Raw genomic sequence first — 17695 nt, 5'->3', positions numbered from 1 at the left:
GTAATTGGAGGACTTGTATTCGTGCCCCCATGAGGTTATACCTGCTTAATTATACAGAAAGATGCTTAGCTTACACCTGCTTCAGGGACGCTGCCACAGCTGTCTGAACCACTTTCCCAAACACAAGGTGAAATGAGAGTTTAGTTAATGTAGTATTTAAAGCAACAGTTTAGTATGTTGTAAAATATGCTTATTAAGTGTTTTTTTTCTCCTAGACTAAGATGATAAGATTGACTGGTGTCATGTCTGTGCATTGAGTACAGAGCTGTAGATGTGATGTGGTTAGCTTAGCCTAGCATAAAGGCTGGAGACAGAGGGAAACACCTTGACTGGCTCTGTCCGAAGTCCAAAAATATACCCACCAACACCTCTACTTATAGGTAGGGATGTCAGTTTTGGTTAATGATTCAGTTAGCTGTAGTGCTGCATTTAAAAGAGCTGGTGGTGACATTTTTTATGTTTTGTTATGTAAATGTCTTGTTTTTTTATTTTATTTTGGCTTTGCTGACAGCCAGCCAGCTAGCTGTGTTAACATGGAAAGATGGAGCCCGCTGTCTGCTCTCGAGTCTCTGCTGGTTAGCTAACGGTAGTCGCTCTGCACTGCACACCACTTGTTTGGATTTGAGCTAGCTAGTGGTGCCGCTCATTTGGTGAGATGATGTTATTGCAGAAATATGGTGGCCACCCTCTGGTTTGCCAACAGGTAGCCCCAATGAGTGTGAGGCTTTGTTTTGAGGCGCAAAACCCATTTCGCATTGTTAACTTCGACGTCAGCACCACTGCCCTGACACTGCTAACGGTGCTAACATAGCTAACAGTGGTGACATAGTTAACAATGCTGAAGGAAGTCTACAGCTCAAAATTGAGCTGTTTACTTGCTGGGGCGACTAAAGTGACGCCAGAGGGTGTACACAATTTTTCTGCAGCAATGCTGTTGGGTTGGGACAGCATGACTAACGGTAATCACCAACTAAATGGTGTTGCTAGCTAGCTCTGACCAGACCCAGGTGGTGCACAGTGCAACAAACAAAGCAGTTGCAAAATTAACCTATATACAGACATGAGTAACCGTTCAAAAATATCCACTGTGGTTAACCTCTTATTGTACATTGTACTGTATTGAATTTGTTTAACCTGTACATCAACAAAAACGGATTCTTCACATCTACATGGCTAGTTTTTTGTGTGCAGTGTCTTAGGTGAGGAGGTTGCCAGGTATGATCGGTGAACACAGGTGTTGGTTTGGTCTCTCTGTAGGTAGGGTGATGCCAAACCCGATCAGGTGTTTGTCTTTACAACATGCAATTCCCCCTTAAATGTAGTACTTTTTTATTTTCTGTTACAGAAAAATAAAACATGATTACTTAAACTTAAGCTTTTTGGTAGGTCTGTGGCTATGCTTGACCAGTTTTTCAGGTTGTTGTTACAGTATCAAAAAAGTGATTTTGAATAGATAATTAAGACTGACAAAGTGATACAGAAATGTTTTTTAAGGATACACATGTAGTTATAGCCAATAGCTAGAAATGAAGGCAAAGCAGTGTCTTGGAAAATCTAAGTAAGTAATTAGTAAGTATAAGTATAACAAGGCATGACATTTTTTGGAAAAAGAATGGGCCATTTTTTGAAGAAATGTAGCCCTAATTTCATAAATTAGTCTCAACTTTGTGTTTCTTTTGGTTCTACAACAGCAGCGAGAATTTCCTGTTGGCATTTATCAAAGCTTGTGACTTCTCACATTGGAATTAAATTCATTGGGGTGCTGCTTGTATGGTGTATCTACTCCACCTCCTTCCATGTTAATCCACCCCCCCACTGTCTGTTTAGATGTAGAAACATGACTTAAAGCCAAGTACTTTTCATCTAGTGTTTAAATCAGTGCTGCACCTGTCAAACACTCGATTCGACTCCCACCTGCATCTTGTAATTTGTGACAGCCAGGGACTAAAGAGTAATTTGGGAGGAATCTGTTTTCATGCTTTCTTCTGTAAAGCTATCACTGTCGTCCTTCATGGCTCCGTGTGGGTGTTCAGTTACCTTCCTACTGGATCAGCCTGCAGCTCTGCGCAGGAAAGCCGACCTTCCTCTGGTCCTGGGTGTGCTGAACTATTTAGTGGATCTGGCATGAGGGAGATGAAATGATTGAGCAATGTGAGGCTGGGAAGAAAGCCACTCTTACAGCGCATATTCTCACGCTACTGTCTGTTTGATGTGCATGTGTGTGTAATCCAGACTTTATTTTGCGTTGTCACTTTGGGACATATTTACAAGTTTTCTTGATGGGTTTGACGTGCAGATGGGGGAAATAAACTTTTTGGAGCTTTTGCAAGTTAGCTCAGCTGAAAATACAGGTGTAGCTTCTTTTTAAACAAAAATGTGCCCAAACTTCATACCTTCATATTATTGATTATGCAACTGCAAAGTGAGTCAAAGAATCAAATGCAGCAGTAATGCAACAATGCAAACATGGGATTTCGGTTACTGTCTGAGCAAAATCAAGAATCAGATAACGAGCTGAGTACGTACTCACTTGCTAAACCTCATACCAATAAGGATAGCTGATATTTGTGTACCTGCTCTCCACAGTCCTCAGTTTACAGTCAACCTATTGGGTATCCAGCTCCGGTTGTTTATTTAGTGAGACTATAACCTAGTTCTCAATTGCAACTGGAGCCTTCAGGATTGCGAGGTCCCTGCAGCTGCTTTGCCACACTCTGACAGGCTGTCACAAGTCTGAATCTGAGGAGCTGAGAGTGGTGGAGAAAGGTCAAGGCATCCGCAGGTCTAGATAGGCGATAGGGAGTTCTTAGCGAGTCATTGTTGATGCAGAGAGCACTGCCAGTAGCTCATTCTGCCAATTCCCTCATCTTCCAATCCCTACACATCCCGCAGCTTGTTTACCATCTAAACTGCTCACGGTCGCGCCCACGCACAGAGATTAGAGAAAGCAAGTGTGGATGTGACAGGATTACGGCTTGTGCTGGCTGTGTCACCGTTGCATGTCTTGTCAAAGCTTTGCATGGCAGCTATCAGTGTCTTTGGTCTTGCCTGACGATATTGATCATCTTCAAATGATGCACTAATGATGATAAATCTGGAAGAAATAAATGTCAGAATGTTGAATAAAGTATGTCCACATGGCAGACTGCGCCTGGGATGTTGTTGTTGTTGTTGTTGGCGCTGTTGTTTTGGAAGTGTTTTGGTAATGTGTTTTTCCTCAATGAAATGTAGTTTGTTCTTGCTGTTCCACTGCTTATTTTCATTAACTTTTTTTTATAATGAGAATATTACAGCTTTTCTTGCTGTTTGTATTGTTTTTGCATGTTGACATCAGTTTACACTTTGTATGTAGGGCCGGGCAATATGGAGAAAATCAAATAACAGTTTTTTGACCAAATACCTCAAATCAGTTATGTGGATATTAGGGCTGTACCCAAATAGGAATAATGTCAGTTGAATCAGATTTGACTGTTCAATACGATAATTCAGCAATTTTTTTTTCATATAAGGTTTTAAGATTTGAACAGGCTCAGTTCTCATTCCTCTGCAAAATCTGGGCACCAAACCCCCCCAAGAAGTACACTGCACAGCACATTGATTGGCCCAAAAAAAATTGACAGTCTCAGTCATCTTAGGGGTCTCCAAATGATGATTAGAATCTCTCATGGACAGTTTAATTCCCTTTTCATTCGGAATGAAAGTTCATTCCTATTAAAAGTGATCTTGTGAACACCTAATTCAGAATGAAAAAGGCCAATGCGATTGAAAATTCAATCTGATGTAAGGGGCTGGAATTTTCTGTTTCTAATTCCAAATGAAAGAATTTCTCACACTTGTGTACACTCATTCCTCTTTAAGTTCATTCCGGTCTTTCTGCGCATCCTCGTTTCCTTGCCCTTCTCGCACGATGACGTATATAGCGTGCATAGCAATAGGCTGAGATACAGCAGTTGGACTTGTTGCACTCACTGGTTTCCATTCGCCACAGCACGGTCTTCTATCTCCCCTTTTTGACCTTCTACCTCCCTTCTCCTCCTCAACAGATGAAGCATCAGCAAAACAGGGATGTTGTCGTACTGCTGCTTCAATAATATAAGCAAAACAAGCCTGAAAAAGGCTTTAAAAATGGCGTCGTCAAGCATCTTGTTATCTGGAACGAGGACTACAGTGTTTTCTTCTGGTAAATGTAAACATGTAACATCCGCCCCGCCCCCTATCCAATCAGAAACTTTCCCTGCCCCAAACCTTGTGCGGACCCGAATATCGGAATGAATATTTCCCATGTAAACTACCTGGAAAGACTTTCATTCATTCAGATTTATTTCATTCTGAATGAGAATCAGAAATAAAAGGTCAGAAATATTATGTTCGATTTTGTCTACCCGGTCCTAACATTAACGCAGTGCTTTATAGGAGAATTAAAAATATCGAGATATATACTGTGTATCAAGATACAGCCAAAAATATTGTGATATAATTTTCGGAACGTATCAGCCCTAGGCAGCCCCTGTGGATATAATGACAAAGTGTGTAAAGGCAAATAAGAGAACAAGTAGAACAGTTTGGTAGTTACAGAAAATTTCATCACTTTAAAACCAGAAAAAAACAACACTTATGTTACGGTATACCAGATATGAGATTATATCTAATCTCATCATTATATTTAATCTCATCAGATATGAGATTATATCTAATCTCATATCACAAAATCAATTTGATATAGATATAGTGCCTAGTTCTACATGTGTGTGTATAAACCCCACACTTGTAAATCAGTTTCTAAAATAAAAGAAGAGACATACGCTCACTGACATCTGTGACTTCATTATCACATTTCTCCTCTGACAGGTGTCAGAATCAGTATTTCAAGTTTTCCCCTTACGACAAATGAGGACAAATCTCCACTATTATAAAAACTATTCATAGTATCATTCACTCTATCAGTTCAGTCAATCCTGGCAAGAAATCACACAATGTCAACAGCGGGAGTATCAGTCCATTTCCCATTTTTTCTTTGCTAGTTTCCAGCCTGCGTGGTTGTCACATTCAACACCCACCTACGCACACTAGAACTCTGTCCGTTTGCTGAGCGTCTTCGAAGTGTTGGCTTTGTAATTAATATGGTGAAGAGAGGAGAGCTACTGTAGTTTCCCATGGCCTGCCAGAATAAGAAACATACCATGGGGTAGCCTTTGTATATTAAATGTGTGATCTAGTTATGCGGCCTTCGAAGGTTAGTTTTTGTGTCTCGGCCCGGCTGTTTATATTCCTGTCCATCATCCTTTCACGTCCGAACACACAGAGAGAAAAAGGAGTCTAGTCGAGATGTTTGGTTTGTCAGGAAAAAATGGAACTCTGATTGACGTGTTAGATATTATTGGATGTACTAGAGCCTAATTCTTATCAGTCTTTGGATTATTTAGATTGCCTTTTTTTTCCTCTTACAGTTTCTCAGTTCAGTTTAACGGGTCCTGTAGCCAGTCTGAGGCATCCTCTCTTTCTCTCCTGCATACCTCCATTCCACAACGGTCATGACTAAGCCTTGGAGACTAGTCTGTGTTGACTGTGTTTGCCCACCGCTCTCAGGTTACACTTCCTAGTTTGCAGGGAAGGATGGATGTGAGGATATGAGTAACCAGATACATGCCTCCATCTCACTCCACGCTCTGGTGTGAAGTATGCAAATCAACAACAGAGATAGCCAAATGTTAAAATCCATGGAGATTTTTATGAGCGGTGCTATTGATAACTGTGCTTTACAGCGTTCTTGCATTTTTCCCCTCAGTACCCTCTTGTGGTTGTCTGTGTTTATGGTTACATAGCTGCGGTGCCGGCTCTGCTCTTGTTATGAAAGGTATGAAGGTGGGAAAAGTGGCATTTGAGTTGGGATTTGACATGTTTCCTAAATCAAATAGCTGCGGCAAGTGCTGGCAGGCAGCTCTAATCGGCCATGTTTGACACCCACCCTTAAGCAGTATGTCTAGGCACAGGCTCACATTCCCCTGAATCCGTTGCTAATATGAATTTCATAAGACCTTTGTCATTGGTAAATACTCCCCTGAGTCGTCTCAGACAGAGATTTGATGTTAATTTTTCCATTGGCTATGCTTTTTTTGCACTTGAAACCAATCCATTTGAAATCCCCTGTCATGGTTGGAATGGGTGTGATATAGGCCAGTAGATATGGAAATGTAATGGGGCTCAGATTCAGTTAAACCTTCTCTCGTTTTTAGCACAGAATTGAGGAATTTCCATGATAATGCAACTGAGCAGACTGGGACCAGTATAAATCTTGGAGTACTACCCAGGGTTTCCCACAAATTCATTTGCCACAAAATCAGCATTCATTTTCTGTTTTTGGAGGTGGGCCGTTAATTCGGGGCACTGTTGGAATACTGTAAAACTTCAGTTAATAGCCCGGGCTATTATTTGCTAAAATCACTGATATCAACAGGCCTATATTTGGGACAAACATCTATATGGGACAGGCCTTTGATTCTGTTAACACAAAACTGTTAATCAGCAAAGATCGGGAAAGACAATCAAATCATTTATTGAAACCAGTATGAATATTACTTGTTTAAAAAATAGGGTTCAGATAATATAAAGACTAAAGGAATATGAAAAACTTACAGGGTAATCAAGGAATGGACACATAATTTGAGGTAGCCAGCAACCTGGTTTTATACATCCGTAGGAACTTATATATATATATATATAAAAAATGCACTGCTTGGCAACCAGACCAGGCGTCTAATTGAGACAGGCCTTTATTTATCAAAATGTGTAGGCTCACCGGGCTAGTGAAAGGGACTAGGACTAGGCTCTCAGTTGAAGTTTTATATGCTTTTCAGTTATTCAGAGTGCCGTGCTCTTGGAGCGCGGAGCATACTCTGGGCACAGACAGAGCAGCAGAATGCAAGGGTACAACGAAAATGAAACTAAACTGTTGGTTAATCCATATAGTAATAGAATGCTCTTTTTCTTAGAACAACAGCGGTCTCATTTAAGTGTTGTCTATCACTTTCCCAGCCTTCTTGGTTGGCTGCATTTCTATGGAAACTGCACACTCTGTGGTGCCAGCTGGGTCTAATTTGCAGCAACAGAAGTCCCCCTTGAACTTGATATTAAACCTGAGTGCAATATTGTTGTCTTTTTAGTCTTATATTGTAGTCTTTATCATGCAAGTTGACATTGTGATGACAAAAAAACAATGTGTTGTACACCCTAACTTCTTAGCTGTTCTATTACAGTTTAAAGCTAGACAAAAAGTAGGTTGTAATGTTGTCAGAAGTATTGATTTATTTATACCTATCAATTCTGAATATCTGAAATGGTTTCAATGCTTATTTTCCACAGTACTGATAGACCATTACCAGTAGAGATGTACTGATACCACTTTTTCCTTCCCGATACCGATTCCGATCCCTGAACCTTAGGTATCTGCCGATACTGAGTACCGATCCAATACCAGCGCATAAAATAAAAATGGATGGGATATGAATTGTTTTATGTCTCAACTCCTAAAACTCTATGTAAAATATTAGGAAATAAATACATAATTGTAGATTGAATGCCATAAAACTTTTTTAAATTATTTTTATTCAGTGTTGACACAGGTCAAGACACCTGTTAAAGTGCAGCCACACAATTTGGTAAAAAAGACATTTTAAAGGCTACAGTAGAATGCTTTTTAAACTCCGCTCCGTTTCTGTTTCGTTTGCCTGTAGCGTACGTATGCGTAATGACATGTGGCATTACATGGTATCGGATTGGTCATAGGCTGTACTCGCTGATACCCGATGCCGCATTTTAGGCAGTATTGGAGGCATTTCCGATACTGGTATCGGTACAACTCTAATTACCAACTGCACTTTCATGCTCTCTCTTATTGTTAATTATGTACTAGTGTTCAAAATTCCAGTGTTGGGACAACGCTGGTAGGTGGTATGAACAGTTTTTACTACCATTTCTGTACTGCAAAGTCAAGCACATATCCATATTTGCATAGATAGCTTAAAGTTCTCACTTCTGAAGGACTGTACTTTTCTTATTAAATGAAAAGAATTTCAGATGAAAAGGACATGAAATACTTGCACTGCATTTTTTAATTGCCTCTCATAAAACAATGAAGAGGATCCGTTTGAAGGGAAGCACGCAGTGGTTTGACAGGAAAGAGAGAAGATGGCACATGCTTCCAGTGATGAGGCTGGCACAAACGCAGGATGCTGCACGTACTCGTTGTCCTTTAAGTCCCAGACGTGATGAATGTGACCGAGAACATGATGTTTTTCCCCTGCACTAAGCATTAATGTATCAGTCTGCTTAGCGTTTAGGAGATGGCAACATGGAAATCATATGTTTATCGGCTCAGGGGTTGATCTGTTTGTTGGTGTCGGTGAAAATCTGCGTCAGCTATGGAAGCTAAAAATGAAGTGCTCAGCTGTGCAGTGCCTGTCAGAAGCAGAAGTGATTCAAAAGCCAGATGGTTTGGAGACCGCCTCTGCCAGAAGTGAGTTGAGTTTCAGTCAACAAATGTTTGTGTGCTCTGTGAGCTCGGAGGCTTTGTCTGCTGATGTGAAGTTGTGAATAGAGACACAACTGTCTGCGCTCCTGTTGGCTGGTCCTGTGTATATGAATAGCAACACTGAGCTTAGTGTTTGCGTAGAGGCATAATGAATATATATGGACAATAACAGATATCAAAGGGTGTAACACAGCTATTCAGTCACCTTGTTGACTTAAGCTTCACGTGTATTATCATTCTGTTGGCACGCTGTGATAATGTTTGGAGTGACGATCCATTATAACCCTCATTTTAGGTATTTATGTTTCTACCAGTTTTTGATCTTCTGATTTCCACAAACACTCTCTACACCACTGTTTATAGACTTGAGTCTGAATGATACCCTCAGACTTAGCTTGCGGCATTTACCCCGAGGCTTTGAATTCCCTTCTTTTGTTTACAGTGAGGGTTTACAGGCAGACACAGTGACGATGAGCATCCCTGACAAAGCTCCACTTCTTTTGAAATATGAATAAAAGAATACACTTGGAAGAAATGACAGGCTGGTGCTCTTAACTTTGTGGGCAAACAGCCTAATTTTATGAATGGACTTGTTTTTCCTGCATCTTGCTTACACCTTAGTTGGTATGCACAGCTGTGCAAAGGGGCAGACACGCACATATTCACACACACTCTCAAACTCCTTTGATGAGTAAATAGTAGCTGGAGGCATCACTGTGAGGGTACCAAATCAATGTGGGACTTTGGGATTGCCATGTATGGCTCAGTATTTATATCCTTACTGGGTTACCCACATATTCATAACATTTGAAAGTCTGCTTTTTGATTTCAGAATAAATAATCACACATGTTGGACGTATGGCATGATGTCAGACAGTTGTGTTCAGAGTAAACTAGAAAAATGAGTAAAAAGAGGATAAAGAAGCAGGTATGGTGAAAATGCTAAGAAGGATTTATCATGTAAGATTTTTTGTCAGATTTTAAGCTATTTGATTACAAGATAACTAGAGCAGTGGGTAGGCGTGGGCAGTATCTGTTCTTTCATACCTTCATAACCGCCTGACACTTCACTAGGTTGTACAGTATATGACCATATTTGTACAAAAAAAAATCAAACAGCTGGCGCCTCCTGACAGATTTATGCAGGCTCTACAGCTGTTCTTTTTTCCCCCGCCTTCTCTCTTGTTGCTGGCCTGCTTTTTAATAGTCCTGTAACATTTTACCCACTTCTGCAGTCGCCATCTTTCTCAGCTCAGCTGCCTGTTCCACAAATAGACTGACCTCTGGTGGCCCATACTGTGCACTGCATCGCCTTATTACAGCATCTCCGTATCAGTTTGATAAAAAGAGGAGCATATGTATTTTTGACGGTTTTGAAAATGATATTGTTGGATTACTGAATACCCCGCTATGCCTTGAGATGGGGAAGCTGTGGCTCAGGGGTAGAGTGGGTCATCCACCAATTGGAAGATCAGCAGTTCGATCCCCGGCTCCTCCAGTCTGCAATTGACAGTCTACTGAACCCCAAATTGCTCCTGATGGCTGTTTCATCATGTAGTGAGGGTGTTAAAAACTGAGTAGCAGATGGCACCTTGTAGGGTAGCCTCAGCCAGCAGTGTGTGAATGTGTGAATGTGACTCATAGTGTAAAAAGTGCTTTGAGTGGTTGGATGACTAGAAAGGCGCTATACAAGTGCAGGTCCATTTACCATTTAAAACCTTGATACTGCCCAAGCCTAGCTGCCAGTGATGATTATTTTTTTATTATCCAAAAAATAGTTTGACTCAATCTCAATGGGACTTTGTGGTTAAATAAAGGTTAAAGAAATAAAATGTGAAGCCACAGCCAGGACACAGTTAGTTTAGCTTAGCTTAGCTTAGCATACAGACTGAAAGCAGGGGAAACAGCTAACCAGAATCTAGGTAAACGAAGATATATCCTGTTTGTTTCATAGCTACAAAATCCAAAGTTGAGGTTTTTATACATTTTCTTTTACATAATAATGGTGGTGAACTTTCCCTAGTTGCTAGCCTGAATATAATGGACAATAAAGAGTTAACTACTCAACCTTTGTTGTCATTGTGATCTATTTACAGCCTGCAGGCAGCCTCTGAATAGACCACACCTGCTGCTGTATTTCTCTGTAATTAGCATCATAGTCAAACTATAATGTAGCCATCTCCAGTGACTTATCATAATGAGCACAAGAGGGATGTTAAGGTGATCGTTAACTGCAGAGAACAAAGACAAAATGGCAGCTGTCATAAGGCGAACAGGAAGAAATAAGCAGAGACACAAAACAGTCAGATCCAGCAGTCATTACAGGTTTTTTGCAACTGGTGAATAAGGTTTGATGGACTAAATGTTCTGCATTGTACATCCATTATTGTGAAGACCTCTGCTGCTCAGGGAGAAAGATCACATTGCATCCTGCAATCTCTCCTGCTCTCTGCCAAGTATCCTGATGGATGAGAGGAGGAGATGAGTCGGGATATCGCTTTCATCTCCAGGGTGTCCTCCAAGCATCAGTCATGCCTGAGCTGGACACTGACAAGGGATGAAATGTTATTTAAGGACAAACACTGACACAGACACAGCTTACAGTCAGCCCAGTTATTCAGCGTCATTATGGCGGATAAGCAATTAACTTAACCTGTTTACCTCAAAGCCTCTGTGTTGTTTTTTAACTGACCGTGTCAGCTGTAAGAGAGCAGCACATTGTGCTTAGTATTCTGCTCTCTGTTAAATGATAGACAGAGAAAATGACATGTTTTTGGAGCCAGTATTTTTCACTGTTATCTATGTTTTTTTTATTAAGACTGTGGCTTTGATCCTGTTTAGGTGCAGACAAAAAAAGGGAATAATGTAGTATTCCAGGTTGTTTTTTTATTTCTACAGTGATCAAACTAGCAAAAATACCACAAATTGTGATTAACATTAATTTACAATATGCTTAGCTTTGAAATCTACTCTAATATATAGTCTGTTATTTGTTACTACTGGGAATAGTGGCAGTGATAACAGTGTGTAAATGCAGTGCTGTCAAACGTGTAGCCTAGTGGCCTAATCTCTGGCTCTATTTTTAGATTAGAGGATGATGTAATGCAGCCAGTATAAAGCAAAGGCATGCTGTGTGTGCGAGTGTGTGTGTGTATACTGAGAGGGGGGGGGGGGGTTGATGCTGTGTGTGTAAATTCTTGTGTGAATTCTGTGAATGCGTGAAATCCTGGCGGTGGCTCATCCAGATGTCAGGAGATTTTGAGTGCGTGCTGCATTTATTATCCACATAGTTTTGTTGGAATTTTTGAATCGTAGAAAAACTAAAGAAACAGTTGTCTTTTTCATACCCCCCCCCCTTGCTTGATGCTATTAATGTCACATTGCTGCTACTGTGGCCAGTAATGTAAATGTGATAATCCGTCACCATGCTCTGCCCAACAGAAACACATGCTGCAGCATTTATTTTTGAGTGAGCGTATGGGTCTCTGCAGGAGGCTACTATTATTCAAATTATAGGCCAGGTTTATTGTTGGCATTAAGCTGAGTCAGGGTGTAGCATGTCACAACAGACCTGCCTGAGCCGCACTATCTTTTGACATCACACAAACACACACTGTGACACAGCATGTCAGTAAGTTGCATTTCCTTCAAAGAGCTCAAACTGCGTTGGATGTTTACCGCTAGATGTGTGTCATAAAGGTTATAGTACCCTCTCATCTCCCATGCGTTGCCATAAACTGTGTGTCCTCACAGTAAAACGAAAAGCCCGCAGAGGGAACCCCTTCGATCCCTGCTATGAACGGAGGAAGTAGCAAAGCAAGAGGTTCAAGTTGGATCTTGCAAAAAAGATTTGATTTCATCGTGAAGTGATTTATTGCCCCTCTGAAACTGTTCTCCCAAGCTCCTGCTCTGTTTGATGTATCTTCTTTTTAACTATGAGGCTTTGAGCGAGGAGTTTGAGGTGACCTGCTTTCTTCTGCTCTGCCTCATAAAACAGCCTTGGTGCTGATGAATTGTGATCTCTTTGCTTGTCTCCTGACATTATGTTGAAAACCATTAGCAGGGTCAAAGAGCAGAGTGTAAGAACTTAGGGCAGAGGACCTGTTTTGTTTTAAGATGCTCCTGTCGGGCTTATTGGATTGATAAGATTACAATTTACATACCTACTGAGAGTCTGACTGTGGCCTATTTTTGTGTAGAACATAACCTTGAAACTGTCTGTTATCTCAGTTCGTTAGTGGCGTGCTATCACAGGCCCCACCAGCACTTGCTACACACTAAAGAAACTGCAAGCCTGACTGAATCTCCATCTGCTCTGAAGTCAACCGCAGCATCTCAAGTCTTTGTGGAAATGAACAGGAACAGGCCTCAGATGCCTGATGACTATTTGAGTGACGTTTATGTATTTGCCCTGCCTGTTTCCACAGTCATTATTATTGACTAGAGAATTAAGGACGATCGATTCAGTCATTTGTAATAAACATTGGCTGTTTCGATGACACCCAGTCGATCAGAGGATCCCTGTTATGTTTGTGTGATCAGTGTTGTTGATGCTGACTGTTAAACAGAGGGTCCAGTGTTGGACAGTATTTTGCATATAAGCTACTAAAATGATGTGACGCACATACGTTACCACAAACCGCAACCGCTGCAGGTGCAGATTTTTAAAAAATATTTTTTTAAGTGCTTGTCAAGCCTCGTATTTACTCACAGATGAAATAATTTAACAGGTTACCTAACTGCTTGTGTTGGAAGAGGCCCTTTCCGTCCGTGCTGGCAGTGCAGCGTTCAGCCCTGATCCTGACTGACTGAGGCAGAGCCAAACCCCAGAGCCTGCTGTTTTCACTACACTGAGGAGTTGGCAGTGTGTGAAAAGGAGGCCAGCTGACCTCTGTACCTGCCTCCCTTTCATCATGTGTTGCCACTGGGACCGGCTGGGACGACACTGGTCTTCATGAACTAGCTCAACATCCTGGACAGCCCAGTACAAAGCTCGAGAGTTCACAGAGAAAGAGGCTGACAGTGTAAATATCACTGTGTGTTGCTCGGGATTTCAGTAACTGAGACCTGTCTTCACCCGAATGTTGACTCTGTCCTTGGAGCAAAAGATTAGGTCCTAAACATAAATGTTTAACTCTTTAATGTCTTACATTAATCTGTACTGTAAACGACAATAAACAATACAACAGATGATTTTTTTTTTACACACACGGACTGTGTATCCCAAAGGAATTGTTTGATATTTTGGGAAACACACATTTACTTTCCTGCAAAGATTTTCACTGTTATATTTGCACAGTATATATGAAGCTAGAGCCAAGAGACCATTATCTTAGCTTAGTCAAGCTTAGCTTTGCTTGGTGTAAAGACCAGGTGCCCAGGAGGGCGCCAGACTTTGAAGCCAATTTGACATAGTTTGCATTTGCAGAGAAAAGTTGCTGCAGTGTGAACTGGCCGGTCTGAGCTCGACTCAAGCCGGCTGATTGTGGCACCTGCAACTCAGCTGGTTAAATTGCCATTGGCTGGTTTTAGAACGTAAAACATGTCACCCGTTTCAACAGCCAGTCATCCTTGCTGTGCCCTCCATTTCTGCTCTCACAGTGTGTGGTGGGTCACTACTTCTGCTTGCTGTATGTGCTTATCTCCTCCCCACATAATGATTGACTGATTAATTGGTAGCGGTTATTCATGTTTCTGTGGCATATTTATTACAAATACAGTCCATCTGATGCTTGTTTTGTTTAATTTTTTGCTGTTTCATCACGACTACAAATGCAACTGTAGCCAGTATCTCACTATCACTATTCTTATTCATATTTTGGGAAGCTACAAATTATTCAGCCACAAAATAAGCCTGAAAAGCTGGAAATCAGAACAGAAGTACAGGGATTTGTTGCATAGAGATGATACACCGTCTCATCTAGTTGCATTGGTCTGAACTGACAGTAGTAGTAGTTGTTGCCTGTTTCAACTCATCTTGTTGCAAATCTTTGGTCTGAGCTGAAGAATTTTATCCATTTAGTCCAGTATCATTTGGAAAGTCTAAAAGAGCTGACGAGTAAATCATTTTATCCCCACCCAAGTTAGTGGTGTGCTTGACCGAAAGTGGCTGGCTCGGTCGGTGAAAGTTAGCTGTTTGAGTAGCAAAGTCTCTGGTGTGTTTGCTATTTTGGCCCAATGATGCAGAAAATCCAGATACTATCACATCTGGGAAGTTGACCTTTTTGCCTTCTGTGCCAATGAGCAGTTTTTATCGGACTGAAAGGGGCCCCACCTCCAATGCTGTATCTAGTTCTCTTTATCATCTGTTGTACAAACTGGAAACAGCTAGCTTGGCTCTGCATGTTAACACAATCTCCCCAACAGCACCTCTAAAGCTCTCAAACTAATATGTTGCATCTTGTTTGTTTATTCTGTACAAAAACTGACATGATAACATGTTAATTAGTGAGCTTTAGAGGCACTGGTTGGCAGATTTTGTTGCTTGTTTCTAGTCTTTTTACGAAGTTAACAGTCTCCTGGCAGTAACTAATACGATATGAAAGTGTAAACAGGTTTTCCAACATGTCAAATCATTTCTTTAAAGTTTTCTTTTACTAATTGATGCTTATTCTTAGAAGAGCCTTTCTGTGTGCTTAATGTCAGAGAGTTACGCACAGTGTCAGAAATTAGCAAGGGCCACGGGTTATTTGGCCCGCAATTTATCCAAGAATGCCCCCAAAAGCCATGTTCCGGGGGCCAAAATTGCCCCCAAGTTTTCGAAACAACTGTATGTATTTATATTTTTAACAGTATTACAATCTGACATTAAAGTATAATTTTATTTTCATTAAATTAATTTACCGTAACGTCTACAACTCATTTTCCAGACATAATCAATGAGATTGCACTGATTACGTGAGAGTAATCCGACAGAAAAGGGGAGGGGACTTTGCTGTATCATAAGTATAAATTAACCATTTCTTACTTACTTCCAGGATGGCATCTAAGGAATTTATAGTAATTTGGCCTTTTTAACAGTAAAAGTAACTGTAATGTGGTGAAACATTAGTACTGCTATCAGTAGATTAATGGTTAAATCATCACATTTAAACTGGTTGAATTATAGGAAATCTGAGTGATATTTTGCAACATAACTTTATGTAACCCATTATTTATTTCATTTATAGTGGTTTCTACTGAAGAGTGAAGACACTATCTTAGTTGGTTTTGCTTTTCATGTGCTTATTGTTAGAACATAATTACAATTTTTTGATGGCCCCCAAACATTTTGAAAATGCCCCCATTTTTTAGACCGTGGGGGCCAAAATTGCCCCCAAAATATTTTGTTAATTTCATACCTTGGTTACGCATTCAAATTGCTGAGCCACTGTGAACCTCTAACAAGCAAAGCAAGTTTCTGCACCGTTGCCCTGGGGAGCTAATGCAAACCAGAGCCCTTTTTTTTCTCAGCCACCATCGCCACTTTTGTCTTCGGGCTTTGTGGCATTTCTTTCATCCTTTTCTTCTCCATTATCTATCTCTTATTTTTTTTGTTGCTGATGTTGAGTAATGCTTACCTTGTAAAGGCTACCTATGCTATTAAATACAGTTAGAGTTAAAGTCTGAGAGCTTATCAGACACTCCACTCATGACAGCTGAGCCACAGACGCCAGACAACATGAATGATCTGGTCCCCCTGGGGGTGAAAACGCCCAGCACATAAAGTAGCACTGCTGCAAGTCATAGCAGGTAAATCACCAGCAGAAAGGTCAACTTTCACTCAGTATGTACTTAGGAAGCTATAGCAAACCTGCATCTCTGGTTTCTTGAAACATTGTTCCAATGCCAAATCATTTTCTTGAATGAGTTTAATTTTGTTTTGACCATTTCCTGCATCTGGAGTAATTTGTGCCACACAGACACAACACACTTGTGTTTCCTGTTTGGCTTTGTGTGGGTTCAGTGCCCGTCTTGTGTCCAGCAGCCTCATTCCTGGACAGATAAGAGTGTTTTTTAGGTCATGTAACTGCAGAATAATGACAGCGAGACCTTAAATGACCTGGTCTTTATCCTCAGTTGCTTTGATGCATGTCTGACCAGCTGTCATGCTTGTGATTGTCTAGTTAGAGAAGATTGGGGGCTGTTCATTAAGAGGGGGAACTCAACTCGATGACTTGTGTCTAATTAATGCTTCTGTTTACGTTGGATTGGGCAGCGTTGATATCAGTCAAGTATTCGAAAGCTGTTGTCTTGTAAGTTTGTTTTTCTGCACTACATTCTATGATTCACTGAGTTTTCTGTCTCTCCCTCTTACAGAATAAAGATGCCTGAGGCTGGAAGTTAGAGCTCTCCACCAGAGAGTGTGTTCCAGGGCTGGGGCTGGACCCAGAGACCCCTGCCTAGGGGGTGAAGGGCCCTCACAGCCCTGTGTGAGTCTGGACTATGGGGGATGGAGGCACCAGTGCAACTGGAGGAGATGGGGTGAATAAGGCCCATGTCCTGTTCGACAACTTCGTCCAGGGGACCACATGCAAGGGGACGCTCAAGGCCTTCCAGGAGCTGTGTGACTACCTGGAAGTCAAGCCCGGCGAGTACAGGATCTTCTATCACAAGCTCAAGTCCAAGCTCAACTACTGGAAGGCCAAGGCACTCTGGGCAAAGTTAGACAAGAGGGCCTGCCAGAAGGAGTACAAGAAGGGCCGTGTCTGTGCCAACTCAAAGGTAAGCCTGAATCATGACCAATTGAATAGTTCATTTAAGGGCAGCTTTACTTCTTCGTGGCTTCAGTTCAGTGAGAGCTAAAATTTAATCCTGGATGTTAAGAATCATGTAATGTGATGCCTGTGTTTACCAGCCAGGCTGGTGTGTGATTGCTTTATGTGAAAGGACACTGCAGGGATACTTTTTAATCTCAGTTGAGTTCATTTCAGTTCACTCTCAGATACCTGATTCAGCACCTCCTCTGGTTTGCAGTGTATACAACTGCAAAATAAGGTTTGAGGCTGATAAAGTGGCTGTATTATTTTTGTTGAAAAGTTGAATAGTTGAATTAAAAGACTAGGTTTTGTAAATAAAGTTAAATTAAAAGGAATACTGCACCAATTTTTCAACCAGCTCAACTGTGGTAAACTTCCTTCCATCTAAGATTATATTTGTGCCCTGTTCGGCAGTAATATGAGAGTTTCT

General features: G+C 41.0%; 1 protein-coding gene across 9 annotated transcripts in view; it reads left to right on the top strand.

Moving 5' to 3' along the window:
* The window catches only part of mical3a (microtubule associated monooxygenase, calponin and LIM domain containing 3a), a 115465-nt gene that overhangs the window by 40315 nt on the left and 57455 nt on the right, over positions 1-17695 (top strand). For all 9 annotated transcript variants that reach the window (XM_049575358.1, XM_049575353.1, XM_049575354.1 and 6 more), the window contains exon 3: positions 16826-17230. In XM_049575358.1, the coding sequence (XP_049431315.1) occupies positions 16952-17230 (279 nt within the window). In that variant the 5' untranslated portion in view covers positions 16826-16951. The remainder of the gene's footprint in view (positions 1-16825; positions 17231-17695) is intronic.

This window comes from Epinephelus fuscoguttatus, linkage group LG4, assembly GCF_011397635.1.
Source record: "Epinephelus fuscoguttatus linkage group LG4, E.fuscoguttatus.final_Chr_v1".
Lineage (NCBI taxonomy): Eukaryota > Metazoa > Chordata > Actinopteri > Perciformes > Serranidae > Epinephelus > Epinephelus fuscoguttatus.
Note: the sequence above shows the minus strand (reverse complement) of the source record. Positions and strands in the feature narration are given on the sequence as shown.